The following is a 25,615-nucleotide window of genomic DNA, read 5'->3' as shown; positions in this document are numbered from 1 at the left end:
GTGCTCCGGCAGCGCGGCAGCAGCAGGAGGCCCCATTAGCTAAAGTGGTGCTTCAGGTTAAGAACAGTTTCAGGTTAAGAACGGACCTCCGGAATGAATTAAGTACTTAACCCGAGGTACCACTGTACTTGCTGAGGCTGGTGGGAGTTATAGTCCAACAAATATCTGAAGGGCACCAATTCCCTGCTCTAAACACTGAAAGTGTGTCAGTAAGCTCAAGTTATTTAGTATTGTTGTTTTTTTACACATAAATTTTCTATTCTTACAAGTTGTTAAAATGAATTACCAGCACCACAAGTGAAGGAGAGGAGAATGGCAAGCTGTACCCATTCTCTACTTCAGTTATTGTATGAAATGAATCCACTAGGAAAACATGTACAGCTGTCAAAATGCAGCCACTATCTTAGAATGGTTTTCTGATTAGAAAAAGCAAAGAAAAAGACAAGGTAATCTTCAGAGGAAGTAGGGGGAGGAAATCTCATTGGATTATGCAGGAAAGAGCCTTATTTGAGGGGAGGGGAGGAACATTTGACATTTATCAAAACCACAGACTGACACTTGGAAAAGAAAGGAGGAGACAGCTTACACCGACAGAGGTTAATTTGACTCTCTTTAATTGTTTCTGAAAGCTAAAATATGTCTCCTGCCAATCCCAGACTGCAATGATCTCTCAGGTGTATCTTACTTGACAAGCAATGCTTCATTTAAATGATTTCCATAATTTTAAATAAAGTTCAAATGTTTTATGAGAGTGTATAATAAGAATGTATTTTCTTCATTTTAAAATGTAAATTTCTAATTTTTAAATAAAGCATGAGATAGTGCTCCCACCAGCTCCTTTCACAGTTTATATATTTCTCCAAGGCTCATAATGAACTCAGGCTTGCAAGAGAGGTGAAAAATAATAATTAAAAAAGGCTTCTTCAGCTATGTTTGGAGAAAGAGAAAGATCAAGCAAGTAGGCTTGTATAGAGAAGACAGGGAAACGCTATTGGGTGGCAGAGAAAAAGCAGAATTGCTCAACACCTACTCTGCCTACATCTTTAACCCAAAAGGAAAGTAGTGCCCAGCCTGGTGATAAGAGAATAAAGGGTGCAAGGAGGGAGATGCAGCCCAAGATAGGGAAAGAGGTGGTAAGGGAACACATAGCTGCTTTAAATGAATTAAAATCTCTAGGGCCTGATGAGCTGCACCTAAGGGTACTATAGGAGCTTGCAGGGTGTGATATCAGATCCTCTATCTATAATCTTTGAGGATTCTTAGAGAACAGTTGAGGTCCCTGCACACTGGATAAATGGTGACCCCATCTTCAAAAGGCGGGGGGGGGGGACCGAGGTAACTATGGACCAGTGAGCTTGACATCAGTACCAGGAAAGGTCTTAGAACAGATAATTCAACAATTGCTGCATAAAAATGTTAATCTGAGCCCTTTGATATCAGTTTAAAATAAAGTCCATCCTGAGACATTTGAAATCTCGACTTTGAACACATACTTAAATCTTATTGTTGCTTCATCTTTAAAATGCTTAACTCATATATTCAAAATGCATATAGTCCACAAAGCAACCATCTTTCAATTCTAGAGTTTAAAGAAGTTTGCAATTTGTTCAATAAAAAAGGAATGTTTCTGCCCTTCTGCACGGGGGGGGGGGGACCTCCACTCTGCATCTGAAAGTTCAGTTTTATTAATACTGGATTCTGCAACTATAATATGACCTAGTATTTTTAAAGCGTACAAACTAAAATGAAACGGAGCATGGAGTAACAGGATAATATATTATTGTGCCTTAGGTCATTCATTCCAAGCTTAAAAGCCTATGTTTATAGCACTGACCTCTCTCAGTACAGCTTGTATCTTTTAGTACTGTCCAGACAATTATAAAAATGATTTATCAAAAAACCAGTCATCGGTACAAAGTGCTTATATATACTAGCTTTGCCATTTATTCTGGTTTTATTAATTGAAGCAACCATTTCATTAAAATTATATATGGGTTTTACATTCTACCTGACACGCCATCTATACATAGTTTGTAAGTCAGAGAACAGGATCTGCCTTATTTTATGTACAACACATAGTCTTTGAAGGCACTCTAGAACTAATTGCAAAGAAAGCAAAAACACTGCAATAAATATCTGGATTTTAGCTAACGACATATATCAGGCACCACCTCCTACGCCAAACAAGCGAACAGACATGAGGCAGGCATCCAAATATGTATTTTACCTATATAGAGCTTTCTGAAAAAAGGCTATGGCTCATCATCTGTATGTGTTCATAAATACAGTTGTTGTTGTTATTATTAATTTATTATTTCTTCCCCGCCCATCTGGTTGGGTTTCCCCAACCACACTGGGCGGCTTCCAACAAAATATTAAAAATACATTAAAACATCAATCATTCTAAACTTCCCTAAACAGGGCTGCCTTCAGATGTCTTCTAAATGTCATATAGCTGTTTATTTTTTGACATCTGATGGGAGGGCATTCCACAGGGCGGGCGCCACTACCGAGAAGGCCCTCTGCCTGGTCCATGAAAACAAAAGTATTATAAATTTCCTTAGGACCAAACTCTGAATTACTATAATTGCATGGTTGCTGAAATAAAAATGGGAGGTTTATAAGACCCCCATGTGGTTGGAGGTGAGATTTAACCCTTTCCTGTACAGTCTCTATCCTGGTGAATTTGCACCTCCTTTGAGTTGCAATAAGCCTTAGGGCAGGCTTCCTCAACCTCGGCCCTCCAGATGTTTTGAGACTACAATTCCCATCATCCCTGACCACTGGTCCTGCTAGCTAGGGATCATGGGAGTTGTAGGCCAAAAACATCTGGAGGGCCGAGGTTGAGGAAGCCTGCCTTAGGGAGAAAAGCTGTCATTGGGGCCCAACGCCTGGATTTTAACCAGGAACGCAGAAAGGGAAGACCTCAACCTCCCTTCCCTGTGCACTACAGTCCCAATGAAAATTCCCCACAGCACTTTGTATTATGAGTATCTTCTTAAAAACCAGATGTGCCTTAACATAAGAAGAGCCCACCTAGTCCAGCATCCTGTTCTCACAGCGGGAAACCCGTGGGAACCCTCATGCAGGATTGAAGCAAAAGAGCATTCTCCCCTTCTGTGGTCTTCCATAGCTGGCATTGAGAAGTATTACTGATACCAGCTGCAGAGACAGAACATAGCCAACATGGCTGGTAGCCATTGAAAGCCTTGACCTCCATGAATTTGCCACTCCTCTTTTAATCGTCTGCTGACCATATCATTACAGCCTCTTTCCTTCAGGATCTTTGGAATACCATGGTACCTCGGGTTACATACGCTTCAGGTTACATACGCTTCAGGTTACAGACTCTGCTAACCCAGAAATATTACCTCGGGTTAAGAACTTTGCTTCAACTTGAGAACAGAAATCGTGCTCCGGCGGCGCAGCAGCAGCGGGAGGCCCCATTAGCTAAAGTGGTGCTTCAGGTTAAGAACAGTTTCAGGTTAAGAACGGACCTCCAGAATGAATTAAATACTTAACCCGAGGTACCACTGTATCTAGATTAACATTTTTATGAATCAGCTAAAAGCTAAACATTTAGAAGTTTTTGAAAATCTGCCAAACTTAACAAGTAGATGTTATGAAACAATACAAATTCTCCATCTGGTTTGCTTCCGGAGACTAACTCCACCCAGACAGTTTTCATAAACCTTTCAGTTTCCCCTTAACTTTAAAAACAAAGGCCAAGACCAGTCGTTATTATATGAACTACTTGCATAGGCCTGTAATTGAATTCCAATCTGCATTTATTGTTTTATCACTTGTTGTTTGCCACCCTAGGCTCCTTTGGGAGGAAGGGAAAGATAGAAGCAAGTAAATAAATAAAATAAATAGCATACCTGCTCTGGATGGAATGCTTTCACTTCCTTTTGTAATTATAATTGTTTTGTTTTTAGAATTGTGTACTATCCTGCTGTAGTCCCCTTTGGAAGCTTGTGGTGAAGAGAAGGTAAGAAATCTTAAAATAAACATGACTTATGCACATTTTGGACTATGTCCATCTACAGTGAAAGCAATGCTTTGACTTTTCCTCATTTAAACATGCATCTGAAATTAAAGAAGATTAGCAATATTCAGGTCTAGAGGAATATTTTTTTTCTGTAATGGAAGGGCTCCCTCTTCTGTTGGTATTTTAAAAACATAGTTAATACATGCAAGCATATTGTACAGAACTATGCATCTGGAGTGCAAGTTAGCTAACCCAAGCTAATAACACATGTGTTTCAACACATTTGCCTCAAAAAATAATCAACTTGTTTCAAGGCAAATTAAGTTACATAGGTATAGGCCAAGAGCTCAGAACTCAAACCACAACCTTAAAACACCTCCTGAATGTTATGTCGATTCCACAAGAGATACCAAAATTGTGTTATTTTGACTAGAAACCATTCTTATAACCCCAGTAATGCAGACAAGGACCGAGGAAATAGTGACTTGTTTAAATACACCTAGAACCTTAATCGTTAATGTGAGTTGTAGCTGGGGGAGTTGCATGCTTCCTTCCCAGTTCTATGCCACAAGGTTGGGAGACTTTATATTCGAATCAACTTAGGAACAGTGTGGTTATCATAATCTACAAATAGGGAAGTAGCGTGCAAGTTGAAAACCTGCATCTGATTTCAGTATGTGTAGTGAGAGAGTAGGCTGGAGCAGATATAACATTTAACCAACGCAATGTTGCACCATGTAATATACTCTTGTCATTCTCACTCCAACCAAATCTCTTATATTGAGCATTCCATAGCAGGCACTTGACCTTGTAACTACTAGTAGAAATTAACCCTAAGCTTTACTTCAATGTTAGATCAAGCAGATCTCAACACTCTGTGGAATCAAGAGGAGTAAAAGAGTGGCCTACATGTCAGACACAAGGCTATTTCTGCATATTATAAAACAAGATATCCATGTCTGGACATCACAGTAAGCCCAAGTTCTTCCATCTGGGGTCTCCAGATGAGAATTCTTATTGCTCTCAGCCAACTTAACCGACAGGAACAAGCCAGCTTGAATCATGGCATCTTAAGCTCTCTTCAGACATTTACAAAAATATCTGAATTATAATCATGAAGTGGGGGCAAGATAAACTGCTTATCACTTCAGTGACAAAAGCAGTAATTTGTGCTCATAAGTGCACAGAGGTACATTAACAATGCTTATTTAGGGCAAGATATTGCTTGTAACAAATATAATATTTCATACATACTGGAAGAAGGACAGAGGGCTCCAGAATTGGTGTGCGGATTTGTTTGAGGTTTTATTAAACTACAACTTTTTTAAATGATTTTGTACGCATCGTGCTTGCTTACTTCAACTAAAGCTCAAAGCTAGCAAGTCTTCATTAGATTATCACACTCAAATGCAGTATCTTAGTAGAACCGGTTGTGTTTTAAAAAACCAACAAAAATACTAAGTAAGTGCTTTCTGAGTATCCAAGTAACTGTTAAATCAACAGTCATTTGTCTGATCTAAATATCTACACAGCACACACACACACACACAGATGGTAAGGGGAAACAGATGCACTGATGTGAGCTTGTAGGAATATAAAGGCTGGCTCCCACAGTGACATACAAGAGGGATCGTTCATATTATCCCTTTCAAGTGTGCATCAGCAAACCAAACAGGGTACAGTCCTCTTTAGTTAGGAGATACAGACAACCATATAGGCAAACCTAAGCATTTCTGCTCTGAAAATAGAGCTTCTCACTTTGGCTATATATACAAATTACTACAGAATGAATATCAACAGCAATACCATAGAAAAGGCTGAGCTACAATTCAAGACAAGCATTTAACATCCTTGTCTCTCTTCTTGAAATATACATTATTGACATATTGGGAAAATCCCTATCTACAGTTTTTTCCCAGATGGTCATATTATCCCAGCTGTAGCATGCCAGATGTTTTACGTTTCAGTTCTAATTAAAGATATTAGTCTGAATAGCTTACAATTTTAGGTGTATAAGTACATTCAGCTGAGATCCTTTTTAAGTTTCTTACAAGATGCGCAAGTCTGAGAAATAGGTTAATTTTGTCCATGTAAGATCAGTCATTTGGTACTGTGCTTTTCTAAAAGCCTTCCTCGTCTAATATTATCATGGTTAAATGAAGTCAACCATTCCACACGGACACAAAAGCAACTCACGTGGAGAATAGGAAACAGAAACAGGAAGTAAGAAAAGTGCCATATTCTCTCTTTTCCATCCAAAAGTCAATTAAATAATGGAGAGCATATAGAGAGATTTAACCTCTCTCAACTTCAAGCCCATATGTTCTTATCAGAGCAGCTGCTGCACAAGATCAATCTCATAACATCAATGGCCCATTCCCATTGCTTTGCTTTCTGAGAAAAACAAGAAAGGGGTAGAATTTTTTTAAAAAAACAATCAAGGATCTTGAATGTTTCACCCATTGATGCTCCTAGCAAACATTCATTTGGAAAGCAAACTGCAGAATTATAAACTTGGCATTTGGTTAAGGGGGCATGTCACAAACTTGAATTGCATATGACCTTAATCTTCTCTTAGTGACTCCCAAGGAACTTTAAGCTCACCCAGTGCTTGTGTAAGGCTACTGTTGGCTCCTTATCATTGTTGACTTATTTCAAGTCAACAATAAATCCTTATGTGTCTCATTAATAGGACCAGCTCTGGGAGCTAAATTAAAATGGAAAGGGATCCTAATAGCATGGAGGCCAAAGGTTCTTCCATCTTTATTTATGACTAGGGAATAATCAAGGCTGGACTGTGTACATTCATCAGAAAGAATTAACGGGCAACATAGGCCAACAATGATCATTACTTTTGAAAAGCAATACTACTATAAAATAAGATACACCCTTTAAAAAAAACCCAACCAGACACTATTCACTTAATGCTGCTCCTTGTGAATAGCAAAAAAAATTGCACTATTTCATTAATTTACCTTTCATTTATATAACTGTTAACCATCAGAGAAGAATGAAAAATAAATCTTTGATTAAAGATACAGGCTTCTAAAAGCATTCATTAGTACTGATGATCTTTATTCTGTAACTTACTGGAAATCTATTACAATTCCTTTGGGAGGAGAAACTGCCAAATTAAGTGAACTGATACATTAGGAATATAAATTATCGGAGTAAATGTTTGAGATTTAATTTAGTGGAACGTGACACAAGTGAGCCATAACATACAGCTCATTACTTCCAGCAGCAGGTAAAAGGAAAACCAACATTAGCAGATTAGATTGATTGATTGATAAGATGTCATTTTTACTAAAATAGATTATATTCTCATCTTTAGAGGACTCTACTGAAAGAAAATAGCTGCTAGTACATAGCTACAAAATATCTTGCTCAAATGCTAGTGGAAAGGTTTGCACAATGCTATTATTAGTAAGTTCCACAGCAGTTCTCTTGTTTCCTCAAGCAGAAGTACATGTTTGGATTTAGTATCACTTTATCACTCAACATTCTAACTAAGGTATACGTATTACCCTAAGGACAAATATCATTTTGAGGAGCCACTGCCATCACCAACCTCCTTTCTGCAGTACGGTACACAGGAAGTACCTTAGCTGAATGCGTCTGATGTGGATTTGTAGTAGACAACACAACTCTAACTCAGTTCTTTACTCTTCACTTCAGACTCCCGTTTCTTATCATAGGCACCTCCATAGTCCACTTACTATTCCTTCACTAAACAGGCTCAAACAATCCAATGGGCCTCAACTGCAACATAGACAAAATTCCATTCCACCCCTACTACTCATACAAAGACCTCCTGGGCATGACCAGAAGATACCTCCTACTACATAAGAGCATCTGTGCCTTCATATATATACTTTCCTTGTTTGAGGGCTAACCCCCCACCAAAAAAATACCCAACCCCCCTCTAGCCCTTCATAGTCTAATTACCTAATAAATTGTGGACACTTTAATTGTGCGTGTACACACATACAGAGATTCTGCCACCCTAATGTCCTGATGGATTAGATCCAACATTTATCTAGTCCAGCACCCTATTTCCAACAGTGGCCACAAGCAGGACCAAAGCACACTGGTCCTCTTCCTTTCATCTTCTCCAGCAACTGATAATTTAGATACTTCCAGGATCAGAAACAGCATGTAACAAACCATGATACTGAGACTAGGAGCCATCAATATTCTTACCTTCCATTAATTTGTATAATTTTCTTCTAAGGCCATCGAAGTTGGTGGGCATCACCATCTCTTGTGGTAGCAAATTCACAATTTAACTAACTGCTGTGCAAAGTGGTTTCTCTTCCTTTCCTGAATCTTCTACCACTCAGCTTCATAATATTCTAATATTTGAAGAGGGAAAGGACTTCTCCTAAACCACTTTCCCCACATAATTGTATACACCTCTAATATGTCCCCCACTTACTCACGTTTTTCTGAATTAAAAAGCCGCAAACACTAACTTCTACTCATAGGAGAGCTTCAACGGCCCCCTGATCACTGTGGTTTCTCTTTTCTACAATCATATAAACACTAATCACAAGGGCTAGAAATGTCTTCATTTGTATTAAAAACCAAAAAAAAAGGTAGTAGATAGAAGATAGAAGCTGCCGTGGAATCTGGCATTTTGGGGTCACAGTTTATTATCTACAGAGTGATCACAGTTACACGGATTTTAAGAATTGTACAGTGGTACTTTACTATTCTCCCTTGTCCCCTGTCCAGCCAGTTCTCTGATTTGAACTATTAGTCTCCCAAGCAAAAGGAAGCTAAGTCTACATGAAACATCTTGCCTTAATAAGAGTAGAAGATGAACAAGTCAAAGCATCAGCTATTGTTGAAGCTCTGTCAGCTTGCAGTATCACTGGGATCAAACTCTGCATTCCACCCCATCTGGCATGTTCAAGTTAATCGGCAATCATCTCCATTTAGTCCCCAAGGAAACTCTATTCCCATTCAATAGCTAGCATGCTCTGGAACTGCAAAGCTTTCGGCAGCTGCCTTGGTAATTAACAGAATACCTCAAAGCTTTTGCAGTACTTAACTCTTATGCATAAGGTCAATTCTCTTTAAAATACATGCCTGAACAGTCAATATAGTTCTTCAGTTTTTGAAGGATAGACAGAAGTAATTCAAAGCTGTCAGTTAACTGTGCGAGGGTTTTGTGCATGTGCAAGTATGCAAACAAAAGGATGGTTAAATAGGTTACTACCTTTTCTTCTAGTTTTAATCATTCAAGTAATGTCATGTGACCCAGTAATCATTTGAATGTGTCACTCTAGCTTTACTCCTTAAATTTCTAAGACATTTCAAAATAATTCAAAATAATTCACTATTCTAATAAACCAGAAAACATCACCATTCTCTTTTTACTGAACCCTTACTCCCTCTTCTACAAAGGCCACTGAAACCATATACTACTCTCTTTGGATGACATTCTCAACCCAATCCATCATATTCTTAAACTTTTAAGTGTCTCTTGCATGCTTTATTGCCATTTATAAGTGTCTCCTGTGTTTAACATTAGTTTAAAATACCCAACTGCATTTTTAATAATAGAAAGGGGAAAGATGGTGGTCACATCCTTCTACTTTTCAGTATTAATGAGTGGAATCAAAAACAAAACGAAATATTTTTGAATAGTACAGCCTCTGTCGTTTCTTGGTTTTGTCCAATTTCACTAACTACTCACTCAGGTGATGGATGTTACTGGAGAAATGTGCTATATGTTTAACTGAGACATCACACCAAGTATGGTTTACGCTAACCATAGTTTAAAAAGCAAACTATTGTTTTAGCATCCAAATATAAAACAGGCAAACCATAGTTTAGGACATGTCTGCTTCTGTGTTCCACCATCCCAAAACTTAATTCTCTTCTCCATGGTAAAAGAACACTTGGAGGGAAGCAATTGTATTAACTATGACTTGTCAATTCAGGCATCACGTTAATCTGAATTTATGATTTGTAAACCCACTTCAAATCATGGTTTCAAATTCTGGTTTGAGGGCCAATCACCCTCAACTATGGTCTGTCCATTAAGAGCTCATGCCAAACCATACTTAAAACTTATTTAGCTATTATCGCCTACAAAGTCTGAATTGAGTCACAAAGTCTGTTCCCATTGTTCTATCTATAATTATCACTTCTGCACATGCTTCACTAAGTGCATTCACTTATTAACTGGTTAACATTACGAATAAATTATATTACAATAATGACAAAGAAACAAATAACAACAAAATATATATTTATTTCATTTTCCAATATGAAAAACGCTTGTTACCTTATCACAGAACTCAGTAAGGGCTGTGAAGTCCCATTTCTTGGCATATGCAACATTATATCTGAGTATAGCTTCCTATGAAACAAAAAGTGATAAAAAGGTGATCAGTAGGACAACTTGAATTTTGAGAGATCAGCACCCTCTGCTGGTCCAAGTAGTTCTGGACAATTTTTCAGCAATCCTTAGAAAACATACCCTGTCACAAGAAGATAAAGGAGAAGCAAAATTTCAGCAGACACAGAGTTGCAAGAATGGACCCATTGATCCATTCAGTCCAATGCCTCCCACCCTGGGACAGAATTTCCCAAATTTAATTCATTCCCAGCAAAGGCCAATGCAACCCTTATTCTGGTAAAATCTTACCAATAGTAAGTTCAGAATTTATTTTCTTCAGTTACATACTTTTTACTGCTATTGATTTTAGTAATGGCACTTATTTTCAAAATCTTTGGTCAGTCTGATTTTCACAATTTGTGCTGATTTCATCTCTTTTTAATTCAGATTTTCTAATTATACACGTAATCATACAGAAAGGCTCTTAAACAGGTTCGTTACCACAGTGCACGCAGAATAGTGTAATCAATACGTGGCGGTATTTCCTTTCCAGAAATTCTCTCCATCTCACCCCCAATAACTTTTTAAATTCCATTAAGTTCAAAATGCAGTCTGGGGATTTAGCATGAGAGCTTTTTAAACAGGGAATGCTGCCAGCCTGCATAAGCTAGTCTCCCCTCCCCACCCCAATCCATATTTAGCCTCTGATAAGCTTTTGTGCCAAATCTCCAACCAGCTTTTTATGTTATTTGTTTTCTTTTGTTTGTAACTCTGCTATTTCATGCAAAGAGCTCCAACCAATTCTCAGGCTTCAGCTAAGCTGGGAACTGTATGTATTAAAACCTCAATGGTCATCACAACCCAGATTCTGCTTGGACAAAAAAATAATGTCATACCAGAGACTCAAACCTATGCCACTGTCTATTACACCGCTCCCCAATTTTATTAACTCCCACTATCTCTGCAACATGTCCCAAAGGGTCACTCTTTTGACCCTTTTGAATGAGAACATGAAGTGACCGTCTGTGACATTGTGATAGGAATTTTGAGGTCTTAGATATATGTTAAATGTTCATAAGCGTACCAACCAAGCAAAACCATTTTGATTCCCAAACTGAGCAAATGTTTTCTCTGCAAGGTCAAAGTGGGAAACCTCCCCATTGTCTCTTTCCTCACAAATCCTTTTAAGATTTAAGACTTAAGATATGAATTGGGTGTGAGCCTGTGACCTGGCCCTGGAACTAACTATTCATCATTACAAAAGACTGGCCAGGCTCTCCAGGGTATCCAATCAAGTAACCTGCCAGACAGGAGATAAGACAGGAGAAAAACAACATTCAAATTTTCTGTGATATAGGTATGATGTATCTAGGGGGGGGGTGATCTTAGGTTACACCCCTTCTGTGATGTATGTATGATGTATGGAGGGGTGGTCTTGAGCTCCAGGGCAGGGAATTTAAAATGTCTATATAAGGCCTTGCGTGCCACTGTTCTGGGTTCCTCCTTCCTTCTGTGTGTGGTGAGGGAGGACCCTGTTGCAACAGATCAATAAAGATCAGGCTTACTAACTGCTTTGCTTCTCAATATTCTCTGGTTGGCCTCTGTTATTTTCTCCTACCAACAGGGAACCTACGTAAGGACTCTATATGGGCTCTTGGGTACCCCATAAGGGGAAAAGGGCAGATTTTTGTTTACAACAACATAGAGATTCCTCAGGCAAGATGGGGAAAAAATGCTGACAAAGTATACTATGCAATGCAATAGCATACAGACTGTCCAATAAAACAGTCTATTTGTACTAATCATTCTCAAAGTGCAGCACAGCAATATTTCACTGTGCTATCTTTCATGCAGTAGGATCTTGCAGAATTGATGGATGTTCATTTAACTGTGAAGCATGTAGTCATTCATTTGAGTTCCACTTCATCAACATCTTGAACCACCTACCCCTTTTCTAGCAACTGTATCAAGATGGGGTCAAACAGTTATTTCTATAGATGACAGGATAGGAATACAATCATAAATGGAAGGATGCCAGACTGCCTTACAGAGATGTTAGCACAGGTGTGATCAATTTCAATTTTCAAGCCTCTTTTTATCTTCTGTCCTGCAAACTCAGGCCACCACCAACCTTGATAGCAGGTTTAATTATTTTGCTTTATTGTCATTGGTAGGCACCTAAGAAACACTGAAAACCCCATAATTCAACACCACTTGCATTACAAAAGACCTTGAGCTACAATAATAATTGTGTCCCATTTAGAAAAGGTAATTTTCTCTATACAGTGGTACCCCGCAAGACGAATGCCTCGCTCAACGAAAAACGCGCAAGACAAAAGGGTTTTCTGATTTTTTAGCCGCTTCGCAAGACAAATTTTCCTATGGGCCTTTCTCGCAAAACGAATTTTTTTTTTGAGTTTTTCCCCACAGGCTCCCTCTAAACTTCAGCGGAGCGGGGCGGGCTGGAAGGGAATCCCTTGGCCCCCCCCCCGCCGGACTTCCCGAAGCTCTTTTGAAGTCCGGCTGGGGTCCAAGGGATTCCCTCACCGCCGCCCGCCTTTAGAAGCGCTCGGGGAAAGCAGCGCGCTTCGCTGCTTTGCCCAGAGTGCTTTTAAATGCGGGTGGCTGGGAGGGAATCCCTTGGACCCCCGCCGGACTTCCTGCAGCTCTTTTGAAGTCCGGCGGGGGTCCAAGGGATTCCCTCACCGCCGCCCGCCTTTAGAAGCGCTCGGGGAAAGCAGCGCGCTTCGCTGCTTTGCCCAGAGTGCTTTTAAATGCAGGTGGCGGTGAGGGAATCCCTTGGACCCCCGCCGGACTTCCCGCAGCTCTTTTGAAGTCCGGTGGGGGGAGAAGGGCTTTTCTTCCCACTGCCGGCCTTCAGAACAGCCTTCTGAAGGCTGGTGGTGGGAAGAAAAGCCGTTCTCCCCCCGCCTGCCTACAGAAGAGGTTCGAGGAAAGAGGCGAAGGAGCGCTGCCTCTTCACCTCTGTCCCCGGAGCTTGCCGTTCTCCCCCGGCCTGCCTTCAGAAGAGGTCGGGGGACAGACTGTCCCCGGACCTGGTCTGAAGGCAGTCTCCATAGGAACGCATTAATTGATTTTCAATGCATTCCTATGGGAAACCATGCTTCGCAAGACAAAAAACTCGCAAGAAGAAAAAACTCGTGGAACGAATTAATTTCGTCTTGCGAGGCACCACTGTATTGGTAGTACATGAATAAGGATGCCAGGCAACTTTGAGTAGAATGAGCTTGTCATAAAGGCAAAATTATGAAGTTACTTTTTATTCTTTACACATTACTAAAGCATTAGTGTCACAACACTAACAGAACTACTCATTCATAAAAGAACTGATGAGGTATTACATTTCTTTGCCTTCCCAGAAGATTGTGCTGAAACAACAATTTAGGCATTTTGAAATCAATTATTGGAGGGTTATTGGGTTGGGGGGTTATTGGGTTGTTGTTTTTATTTTGATTATATATTTTGTGGTTTTGTGTTCTGGTTTTGTTCTGTGAGCCACCCTGAGACCTCCAGGTCTAGGGCAGTATATAAATTCAATAAATAAATATTTACAAACCAACTTAAATTTGTCTACACCAACTGTGGCTGCAGGGCAGAATGCAACGGAAAATGATGCTGTTACCTTGCTGAAGCTAAACATGTATGGGTCTTGGCTGTGCCTGCATGGCAGACCACCCTGTTCTGGGAATCTTGGAAGCTCAAATTAAGAATACTTAAAGGAAAAAAACAAATTTTTCCATGAGGATTATCAGCTTTAAATTCCACCATAATGGATTACACATTCCAGCATGGTGAATGGGCTACAGCAAGGACTTAACAAGAACCACACATTGCCGTAAAAAACAAAGAGAGAACATACTGTAATTATAAGCACATACTCTACACGCCCAGTTTCTGTTTTTTTCCAACAAAAGAAGTATACTGACATACATATGAAGACAGCAGCACCTACAGGAAATTTATTTAATATACTTTCAGTGATTTTGACCAGTTTGGCTTTCTGAACATGTTCTTAAAAAAGAATCTACCCAAGCTTATGTACACCTTCCAGTTAAAGGTAAAGGACCATTAGGTCTAGTTGTGGACGACTCTGGGGTTGCACGCTCATCTCGCTCTATAGGCCGAGGGAGCCAGCATTTGTCCGCAGACAGCTTCCAGGTCATGTGGCTAGCATGAGTAAGCAGCTTCTGGGGAACCAGAGCAGCACACGGAAATGCCGTTTACCTTCCTGCCAGAGCGGTACCTATTTACAGTGGTACCTCTGGATGCGAATGGGATCCATTCCGTAGCCCCGTTCGCATCCTGCTGTAAACGCAACCCGCATCTGTGTGCGCTGTGTCTGCACATGCACGTGACGTCATTTTGAGCGTCTGCGCATGTGCGAGCGGCAAAACCTGGAAGTAACGCATTCTGTTACTTCCGGGTCGCCGCAGAACGCAACCCGAAACTGCTCATGGTAAAGGTAAAGGTACCCCTGCTCGTACGGGCCAGTTGTGTCCGACTCTAGGGTTGCGTGCTCATCTCACTCTAGAGGCCGTGAGCTGGCGCCATCCGAAGACACTTCCGGGTCATGTGGCCAGCGTGACGAAGCTGCTCTGGCAAGCCAGCACCAGCGCAGCACACGGAAACACCGTTTACCTTCCCGCTATAAAGCAGTCCCTATTTATCTACTTGCACTTAAGAGTGCTTTCGAACTGCTAGGTGGGCAGGAGCTGGGACCGAACGACGGGAGCTCACCCCGCCGCGGGGATTCGAACCGCCGACCATACGATCGGCAAGTCCTAGGCACTGAGGTTTTACCCACAGTGCCACCCGCGCTCAACCCGAAGCTAATTTAACCTGACGTGCTTTGGAACTGCTAACACCTTCCAGTTACCGTATTTTTTGCACCATAACACTCACTTTTTTCCTCCTAGAAAGTAAGGGGAAATGTCTGTGCGTGTTATGGAGGGAATGCCTACGGGTGGCATGCCTACGGATTTTCCTCCTCTAAAAACTATGTGCGTGTTATGGTCGGGTGCGTGTTATTGAGCGAAAAATACGGTACCGTATTTTTCGCTCGATAACACGCACCTGACCATAACACGCACGTAATTTTTAGAGGAGGAAAACAAGAAAAAAATATTCTAAATGAAACAGTAGATGTATGATTTTTGTGGTTCATGCTGTGGCCACAGACATGTGATCTGATGGTGAGTTTGGGGTGACCCAGTGCAAAAATCCTGAGGATCCATGTGGATCCGTGCTTTGTAACCACGTTTTAAGTGGGGATGGAAGGAAAAGCACTCAAGGGATAAGGAGCACGCGTGGGGTGGGTGGAGAAGCAGCTTTTCTGCGAGCTGAGCAGGGAGGGAAAGAGCACTGTTGCTTTAAAGGTATACTTAAGGTATTTGCCCTGTGCCTGGGGTTTTTCCCATTTAACAGTTTGCAGCCTTTTTCTTCTGCTCCTTGTTTTGAGGCAGAATAGATTTGAGCAAGTGAGGAGGACTTGGATTGCAGGGGATTTGCCATTAGCTGTGTAAAAGCTCTCCTCCTTGCAGCCTTCTACTTTGTTTGTACAGGTGGCTACTGGTATCAGGTTCAGTTTGAGTGATAAGCAGCCACCAGCAGCAATAGAATGGAGCACAAAAAGCAGTAGGGGCACTAGGACCCAGACAATGCTCAAATCTATCCTGCCTGAAAACAGCTGAGAAGCGGGGGGATAGCCTTTTCTTTTACTTCCTGGTTTTCACTGCGCTCCTGGCTCAGAGCTCCAGGTTGGTTTTGGTTTTTTTTGCTGCTGGTTGCTTAAACTTTATCCTTCCTGATCCAAGCCCTCCTGTCCCTCTGCAGCCTCATTGCTCCATTTAGAGAGCGCTGGGACCTTTGCTAGCTGAGGCTGCAGCAGCTGTTGCCGGCTACTTTAAAAGCGCCTGCTGGCTTTGAACTGCCTGCCTTCTCCCGGCTTGCTATGGCTCCCGTCTGTCCCTCCTCGCGTGTAAGCGGCTGCTGCCCGCTTTGCTGGCATGGCTCTCCTTCCCTCCCTCCTCCTCAGCTCCTCCCCCTCCTCCTGGCTGTAAAGCAAGCAAAGCTAGAGCCGTTCAAAGCCCTGCAAGCGGCTCCGCTTTGCTTGACTGACGGCAGCCATGGCTCCGGTCGAGTGCATTCGCTCCGTAACACGCACAGGCATTTTCCCTTACTTTCTAGGAGCAAAAAACTGCGTGTTATGGAGCGAAAATTACGGTACTTTGTACTAACTCAATAATTTCCAGGTTCAAAAGGCAGCTGGGCAACTGCTGCTAATACATAGTGGTTTATGTGAAACAAGTTATTTGCAAGTATTAGATTTTCCAGTTTCTAAATGGCCTAATATTTTTAGGAAGTAAGAAACCTCTGCACAAAGTGACTATTCTCCGCAGATCAGCATAAACATTTCACTGCTCTCTCTATATGTCACTGTTTTCCATTTAACTGGTGGGTTGTATTGTGATGTCATACCACTTTTATTATTATGCTTTTAAGACAAAGAGAGGTCAGTATCCCTTTACTTTTCATAGTTGTATAGAGGATGGAATTTCAACTATAGCATTTCTCACTACCTGCCAAAATTTCTTCTTCTATACAACACTGGAGGTAAAAGGTTTTTGTCCTTTGCATCTGGAAAAAAGGAAAAAAAAGATGGACATGTATAATAAAATATTCAACATGTCTCCCCTGTTGCAGATAAAAGACCTAGGTATGAAAAGGAGACTGCTAATTAAAATAGATATTGAAAATGAGATCAAGAGATATTTCATTCAGTTAAAAGACAATTGAAGCATGACAACAGTTGTGGGCTTGTTTTGGCTTAGATTGCTATGACACAGGAACAGTATTCTAGCTAAAAAGGACAAAAAGGAAGCTGAATCTAACTCATAGTTCTAATCAGGCTTTTTTCCACTGGAACTCACCAGAACCCAGTTCCAGCACCTCTCAGATGGGTGCCATTGCCATTATAAGAGAACTCACAGTGCCATTATAAAAACTCATGGTGAGTTCTGGCACCTTTTTTTTTCTTAGAAAAAAAGCACTGGTTCCAATGCTTTTGCAGGTTCAGAAAGTCAACTGGTTGAATTGCTCTACAGAAATTAAAAGTGCTATTGACAGGATCTGTTTATTTTTAAAACCATTGAACTGAAATTTAGTATTTAAAAGTATTTTTCATGGATACTGGTGCCAAGCATTTTATTCATTCTAATGTAAAGAGATATTATTTTTAAAAATACTATATAATCAGACCACACAATTCTACTTGTCATGCATCTGATGCAACTGTAAATAGTAGCCCTAAAAGGTGATTAAGTTGAAAGATAAGAAATATCATTGTACTTTCACCTGTTCTTAAGCAACCTGTTTGGAGGAAACTAGCAGAGGTATATTTGCTCAGTTTTAGAATTTCCCCAAAGAGTCCCAAAGTTTTGATTTTGTTAAGTCACCCAAATCACAGGCTGTGTGTACCTTGCCAGTTGCCAAGATAGGAGGAAATGGTAGCATATCTGATGGTTTGGGTAATCAACAATTCAAACATGTCACCTCTCCAAATCACGAAGTCAACTGGATATCCTCACGCTTTGGGGAGTGCAAAAATGTAACCATACTAAATCAGGTCATCCACTCTCTAATATTGTTAAGTGGAAACTTCCAACATTTCCAATTTTCTTACTATGGCAATAGGTAGAAATCTCTTTGATGAAACCATTATTTGAAACTGGCTTTCAAACCAGTTTGTCTGCTCAGATATAATAAGAAGTTATGGTTAGGCAAAACTGAAGAGAAAGTTTCCAAATTCCTCTTAGCCACAGTGCCGGAGGAGGAAAGTGGACCTACCTGCATATGTTGGTTCACATCATGCTAAATTATGGTTTAGCATGACAACCAAATGCAGCCAATTATTTTTTTAGAAAGCATAGTGTTTTTCCGCCTTACCTTCAAATCACGGGAGCTGGTGAACTTCTTAAGCAGTGAAGTCTGGATCAATTCCCATCGACTCCCAGCAGTTCTTTCACCATTCTTAAGAAAGAAAATAATATTTAAGATTCAGCTTAGAAAATTATATTCAGGCTCACAACTAACATGAAAATAATAGTGAATTGGAATAGAATGACTGCCTACTTGGTAATTGTGCCACAATTATGGAGGAAAAGAGGAGAGATCTATTGGTTCAGTTTTAGAATTCACAGGAGTCCATAAACTGAAATTTGATACGGTAGCCAACAATTTTTATTTTCGTTAGCTAGTGGGTATACTATAGATGCACTTCTTAGTACAGGCAGTGTCTTACCCTTTGGCCTGAGCAAATACAGCCTACTGCTCACAGAATTCAGGATTAAGACTTACAGGGCAAATGGAATACCTCCCCTAAAAGCCTGACTCTCTCAAACGCTCGTTCCAAAAATTAAGACTGCACTCATCTCTCTAGGAGCTGTACATAATTAAGACTCCCACTTTGCAAAATGCAACCCTTGTTTTCCCCTCAACTCTAACTCAGCAGCAATTCATAATTAATATTGTCTCACACAGACCTTTCCAACTTTCCTGCCATAGGAAGATTCATACAATCATAGAGTTGGAAGGGATACCAAGGGTCATTTAGTCCAACCCCCTGCAATGCAGGAATATCTGCTAAAGCATCCATGACACATGGCCATCTAACCTCTGCTTAAAATCCTCCAAGGAAGAGTCCACAACCTCCAAAGGGAGACTGTTCCATGGCTGAACAGCTCTTACTGTTCTTCACTCTTTACACCAGGGGTAGGCACCCTAAGACCCGGATGCGGCCAATCACCTTCTCAATCCAGCACACGGATGGTCTGTGAACCAGTGTGTTCCCCTGCTTTACATACATCCCGTAACACAAAGCTTTATTTATTTCGAGAAACAATACAATATGTTTTCATGGCTAAAAAGACAAGTAGTGAATACCATCCTTTTTCCCACAAAACAAAAAATAAAGTCCACTCCAGGCTTTTCTGCTGAAGACCCTTTCCTATAGCAGCTACAGATAGCTTTTTCTTTAATCAACCTTGGAAGAACAATGCTGAAGGGATTGGTGGAAAATGTCTAATTTCATCCCTCCTCCGGAGGAAAAATTGAGGCCAGTTACAAGTGGACTCTGGTACCTGAAGAAGAGCTGAGGGACTGGCGTTGGACTCTGGTAAGGTGGGGGCAAAGAAGAGAGCTGCAGACATAGGTAAGCACAGAAGCAAGAACAAGGACTGAGGAAAATAAAATGCTGCAGCTAGTTCCCATTCAGTCAGTGAATCAGATGACTATGGGGAGATGTGGCAGAATTAGTGATTCAGCAGCAGAGGTTGATCCGACATCATAGTTTAGCTACTAATAGGGAAAATGCCAGCATGTTTAAACAAACAAAAACAAAGGGGGGTATCAGAAGAGGAGACTACACACTAATTATAGCATTAAATTATTGGTCACCATGGTATCAATGTTTGCGGACTCTTGAAATGCTTGGCTTTCACACATTTTTTCTGAAAGCTGTACAAGTACACTCAAGTTGGCTCTAAAGTAAGGTAAAGTGACTCTTCCAAAGGTCAGGTATATCAAACAACTCCGTATTCAGCATTTTTTAGTCTTTGTGGACTCTAGAAAAATAAACTGTATATAATTCAGAATGAAAACAAAGGTCTTCCATAAAGCAAAATACTATGATTATATGGTGTCTTTGTCCTTATGCTTAGTGAAGTCATTTAGCAGCAGATTCAGGAAGGACAAAAAGGAAGTTCTTCTTCACATGCCACATAACTAATCAAGGACTTCACTATCAACAAAACGTGGAGATTTCCAGTAGCTTAATCAAATTAATGGGGAACCGTCCACTATATACAGAAGCAGTTTGCTGAATATCATACACCAGCGACAAAGGGGGAGTATCAATCTCATGTCCTGCTTTTCGAAGGAATCAAACTGGCCACTGACACAAAGAGAACACTAGATTGACTACATGACTCATAAAAGCACCTCATATGCTTCTGAAATCTTCCACTGCTCTGTCTATAATGTTCTATGAACCTCTGCAAATCATTTCTACGCTGTAAAATCAACTGCCGTGAACCTTTGGGATGGGGAGCTATACTTTAAAAAATGAAAAGTAAGCGTGGAATTACAAAAACCAATAATATCACCTCAAATTCTACCATAAGCCCAAGAAGCTAATAAACAGCTTCTAATATTTAGATATAATTATTTGGCTCAAAGTTTGTTCATTTGTTGCCCTGTGAAATAAAATAGCTTGGAACCATGGATTTTCGTAGCCCATGGAAATATATTGGCATGCACCTACTCAATGCAAGCCACAGTAGCGAGAAGTAAGGGTCGTTTATGGCAACTTTATCTTCACTCATAATACAAACACTTTATCAGTGCTAAGCAATCATATTTAAAAGTAGCAGGCAGGAAAATGAGCTGTCATTCTGTCACACAATTATCTGGATTCATACACTAAATGTAGTGCAATACATCACATGCATTAGAATAGTTATCAAACTTGAACAAATCATCTAAAGCCACAATAATTTATGATTATGAATTTAGAGCATATCTAAGAAACTTGGTGGAGTTTTTAGCCTGACAAAAGTTTTATTGCCCAGATTTTTAGCATGCCTCACCTCATCTTCTACAGGATATAAATTTTGTTCTGAACAAGGCATCTTAACATGCTTATTGTCCCACAAATCCTTATAATGTGTTGGGAAAGGTTTAGGCACTTCTCCTTCCTTCAAAAGATCTACCTGCAACAGAGAAAATATGTAAGGAGCGCTGTATTAAATCTTACAAAAATGAAGAAATTACCTGTGATCTTATCTGCAAGTACAATGCACATTAAAACTTAAAATATAATTACATATCCAAAAATACACAGGCAATAATGTCCAGTCTATGCAATATGCAGGAATTTGCATTACAGCAAAATAAACATATTCAATACTATGCAAAAGTACAGTGGTACCTTGGTTCTTGAACTTAATCTGTTCTGGGAGTCCATTTTACTCCTGAACCGTTTGAAAACCAAGGCACAAGTTCCGATTGGCTGCAGGAGCTTCCTGCACTCAAGCGGAAGCTGCATTGGATGTTCAGCTTCCGAAAAACGTTCACAAACCATAACACTTACTTCCGGGTTTGTGGCGTTCGGGAGCCGATTTGTTTGACAACTGAGCCGTTAGAGAACCAAGGTACCACTGTAGTAGTTCTAACTTAGGCTGCAATGTTATGCAGAGCTACTTAACAAACTACTCTCCCTCTAGAAGAGCAAAGAGGCAATTTTGAGTTAAGTTACAGGCGGAAACGTGTTTAAGTGCCTGCCCTCCACACCTCTGTGATCTCACTCATCCCTTCCTGAAGTGGTTGTCCTTTTAAAACAAAAGATGGCAACAGGGCATGAACATGTGTGCAACAGGTAGTTAGCTCCTAAATGCTACTCTTCTGAATTCTAGGGTCTACTATTCTCAAGGCATGGCGATCTAAAGACCTCCACAACCTGCTGAATCAATACTTAATCCAGACTTTATCAAGAGAACAATAACTGTCTAGCTTTAATTTACAAAGGAAGCTTTGTTGGTAAAGCAGCTTGGATTTTCATACTCTGATTGTCACTGTATGATTGGCAGATGGCCTCAAATGTGGCAGACGAGTCCCACACATTGGCATTCTTCTCATCTCTTCAATTGGTGTCCCAAACCATTTTTTATTAGTTGGAAGTGGAGGAGGAGTATATTTAGCAATCTTCCTTCCTGGTCGAGGCGGCTTTAATTCACATTGTTCATTCCTGCCATTAAAAGGAAAGTTAAATTATCATCTTAAGCATGCCTTTTTCACTGAACAGAGACTCTCGGTGTCAAACATATAGTTTTTTTCTCTCTAGATGTCTTACTAACATTCAAAACCAGTAATGCAGTATGTTTGCATCATGTAAACTAGCCTGATGCTTTTTATCTAACAGAAATAATTTCATTCTCTCCAAAATATAAACAGAGGAACTATTATTACACAGTGGGGGCAAAATATAATATTCACAGAGGCATTTATGCTCACCCCCTCCATAAAAATCCTTTTATTTTGGAGGGAGAAGCAAAATTTGCACTGCCACACACATAGGCTGAGCATATGAACATGCATATCATCCAGTAATGCATCATTTGGTAATACATTTCTTCTTGTCACATGACATGCAGCTCACAATTGCATGAGTGAACCACCTTTCTTGAAAACTACTGTGTTTGAGGTGATATCAAGTAATAGGAAACAGCTATGATGTTTAATGATGTTTATGGTGTTTAATCTATGATGACTATTTCACATATCCAAGTCATCACTTGAAGTTTTTTTTAAAGAAAATTAGTGTTGAGTGGTGGGTAAGGGGATTTGCTGTACACTTAAAATGCTCGCCTGCTGTCCTAAAACAATGGACACATGATAAACTTAAGTGAGCATATTTAGTTAATCTTGGGAGATGTTTGCAGGATACACAAAATTTATTCATTTATGAAAATAATTTAGATACAGCTCTTCAGCAGGTAGCTCCCAAAGCAGCTAACAATTTCACACACACACAACCCATAATGAAACAAATTAGCTCAGTTGCATGCAAAACCCTGTACCTTTGCCTATATGGTTTAATTTCAAACTGTACAAGCAAAGGAAAACATTCCAGCTGATAACATTGCTCCTGGTGATTGTCAGGCAGGTGGCCCCTTGCACTTGTCAAAATGACCCAAGGTGGGTAGAAGTCTGGATGATCCAATTTACCACCTCTGCTACAGCTGGTTCCATTTAGACTCACAACTGTATTTTAAACAAACTGAAGTTTCTGATCAATCTTCAAAGGCATCGCACAAAGAAGGCCTTAAGGTGGTCTAACCTGGAAGTTACCAGAGCAGTTATATCTGTCCAGTAGGAGTTGTGGTTGCTGCACAAGCCTTAGCTTACGCAATAGCTCATGTTAAAGTAACACTGAATTAGACATGTTTTTATGTCTGTTTTCATAGATGTAAAGTTTTACTATATAGACAAGAATGAAATTCTAACTGCAGTGCTACTTGAGTGCAATAGTATGGAAAGACGAAAGGGAGACAGATTACCTTTTCTCCTCTGTCCTGGGAACCCTCATGAAATGGGAAGTAATTTTAGAGTCCTTCCTCCCACAATGTTTGGCACCTTTGCATTCTGATGACACAGCTAGTGATATCCCAGGTGATTCAGTGGGCGTTTCACCCTGTTTGACTTGATTATCCACCCCTTCCAAGTGGAGATTAAATCGAGCACCTTCACCTCTCCGGGATTGTGACTTTCTTGAATCCAGGTCAGCATCTGCCTTTCGAAACCGTGAGGATTTGTTTGATGCTTTTGGCACATCAATGTCTTCTCGGTCCTCAAGAAGTGGACTGGTTTCTTCATCAGCCTCTGAGCCCTGACAGCTGTTTTTGGAATTATCTACATCCATTGGTGAGTCAGGTTCACTCTCTTTCTCAAAAGAAGGAGATTCCCCCCAGCATCCTTGATCTCTTTTCTGAGTGGCATACAAATCAGGTGAGCAAGCATCACAGCCTGCATCTGAAAGTGGGCTCTCAGGCACTACATCCACCTCCTCCGACTCAACAGCTATGCAAGTTACATGCTCAGAGTTGTAGTTCTTAAAAGGCTGCAAATTTTGCAAAGTTGCTTGCCTTTCCGGATCATAGTCTTTTAATGGCTGTTTTATATTTGCTACCTTCACAGGGCTGCCTGATGAAAGTTTCCTATGAGTACAGTTTTCCTGATTTTCATTGCAACCCCGATGGGCCTGACTGCCAGTTTTATGTGTTTGATTAGCATTAGCATTTTTCAACTGGTCTCCAGTTTGGAGTCCTTTCAAAGACTCTGCTTCTGAAAGCTGATCCCTACCTAGCTGCTCAGCTTCCCAATTACGCAGGGCGGCAGTCTGAGGCAAGGCCACATGCTTGGTGTTCATTTCCACAGGTAATCTGGAACAGCCCTGCTGAAGAACATCCTCAGCATTTTTCACTTCATGTTCAAAAACATTGTCTTGTTTTACAAATGTCATTTTGGGCTCTGCTTCTGTGCTGCAAGTTTTGTTTTGTGAACTGTAAAAAGAAAAACAACACAAATACAAATAAAATGTTGACCCATAACCAAATGTAAAACTGATGTTTATCTTCCCACAAAATAACACTATAGTAACACTTCACTATTTTAATAAAGTTGTTGCAATTCTTTGAGTCCAAGGCCATTTTCTTCAGTAGTGGCCACACCACCTTCTTTAAGGTATCAGGCATTCCCCGTGCCCAGGGCCCACCAGCTCAACACACCCAGTTAAATTTCAGCAGCCATCAGAGGCAGGGCTCAAAAGAGCAAGTTCATGCACTGGTAACCTCAAGACTTGATAATGCAGTGCATTCAATGTGGGGCTACCCTTGCACCTGGTCCAGAAGCTGCAGCTGGAGCAAAATGCTGCGGCTAATAATAATTTATTATTTATACCCTGCCCACCTGGCTGGGTTTCCCCAGCCACTCTGGGTGGCTGCCAACAGAATTAATGATGATAATAATAAAAAAGCAATTAAACATCAGACATTAAAAGCTTCCCTAAACAGGGCTGTCTTCAGATGTCTTCTAAAAGATAGTTAGCTGTTTATTTCCTTGACTTCTGATGGGAGGGCGTTCCACAGGGCGGGAGCCTCTACCGAAGAAAGCCCTCTGGTTGGTTCCCTGTAGCCTCACTTTTTGCAGTGAGGGAACCGCCAGAAGGCCCTCGGAGCTGGACCTCAGCTGAGCAATGGGGGTGGAGACGCAGTAAGTTTAGAATGAACAAAAGCACCAGGCATATTTTGATTATGAGTTTTCTCTCCTTTTGTTACATTCTGGATAAATAAATTACACCTGTGTTCTGTTTTTACCTTTTTGACTCCACTGTTTTGGGTCCTTTATTCTCCATCCAAGAGGTAATCCTCCTTTGTTTGTAAACTAGAGGGGGGAAAGAAGAACCACAGTACAATATATTGCAACAACCAGCTTCCTATTTTAAAACCAAAAGGGATACAATATTATATTTTATAATTGTCTTGGCATCTGAATTTTCTGCAAACTCCAAACTTGTTTCATGGTGCTTTGGCTAACTCTGGTAAGTCAGTGAGGCATGCTCAAAAGGCAGCTGCAGCCAATCATAGCTTCCTGACAAGCATATCTGTATGATATGATAACAATAGGTTATCCGAGTAATC

General features: G+C 40.5%; 1 protein-coding gene across 1 annotated transcript in view; it reads right to left on the bottom strand.

The window, feature by feature from the left end:
* The window catches only part of PARG (poly(ADP-ribose) glycohydrolase), a 69,528-nt gene that overhangs the window by 41,528 nt on the left and 2,385 nt on the right, over nt 1-25,615 (bottom strand). The window contains exons 2-7 of the mRNA XM_081190837.1: nt 25,292-25,358; nt 23,477-24,478; nt 21,981-22,164; nt 21,008-21,130; nt 18,309-18,392; nt 10,290-10,364 (exon numbers count right to left, since the gene is read on the bottom strand). Coding sequence (XP_081046963.1) covers nt 10,290-10,364; nt 18,309-18,392; nt 21,008-21,130; nt 21,981-22,164; nt 23,477-24,478; nt 25,292-25,358 — 1,535 coding nt within the window. The remainder of the gene's footprint in view (nt 1-10,289; nt 10,365-18,308; nt 18,393-21,007; nt 21,131-21,980; nt 22,165-23,476; nt 24,479-25,291; nt 25,359-25,615) is intronic.

The sequence above is a fragment of the Podarcis bocagei genome (assembly GCF_964188305.1).
Source record: "Podarcis bocagei genome assembly, chromosome: 4".
NCBI lineage: Eukaryota > Metazoa > Chordata > Lepidosauria > Squamata > Lacertidae > Podarcis > Podarcis bocagei.
The sequence above is the reverse complement of the archived record's forward strand: the minus strand, read 5'-3'. Positions and strand labels throughout refer to the sequence as shown.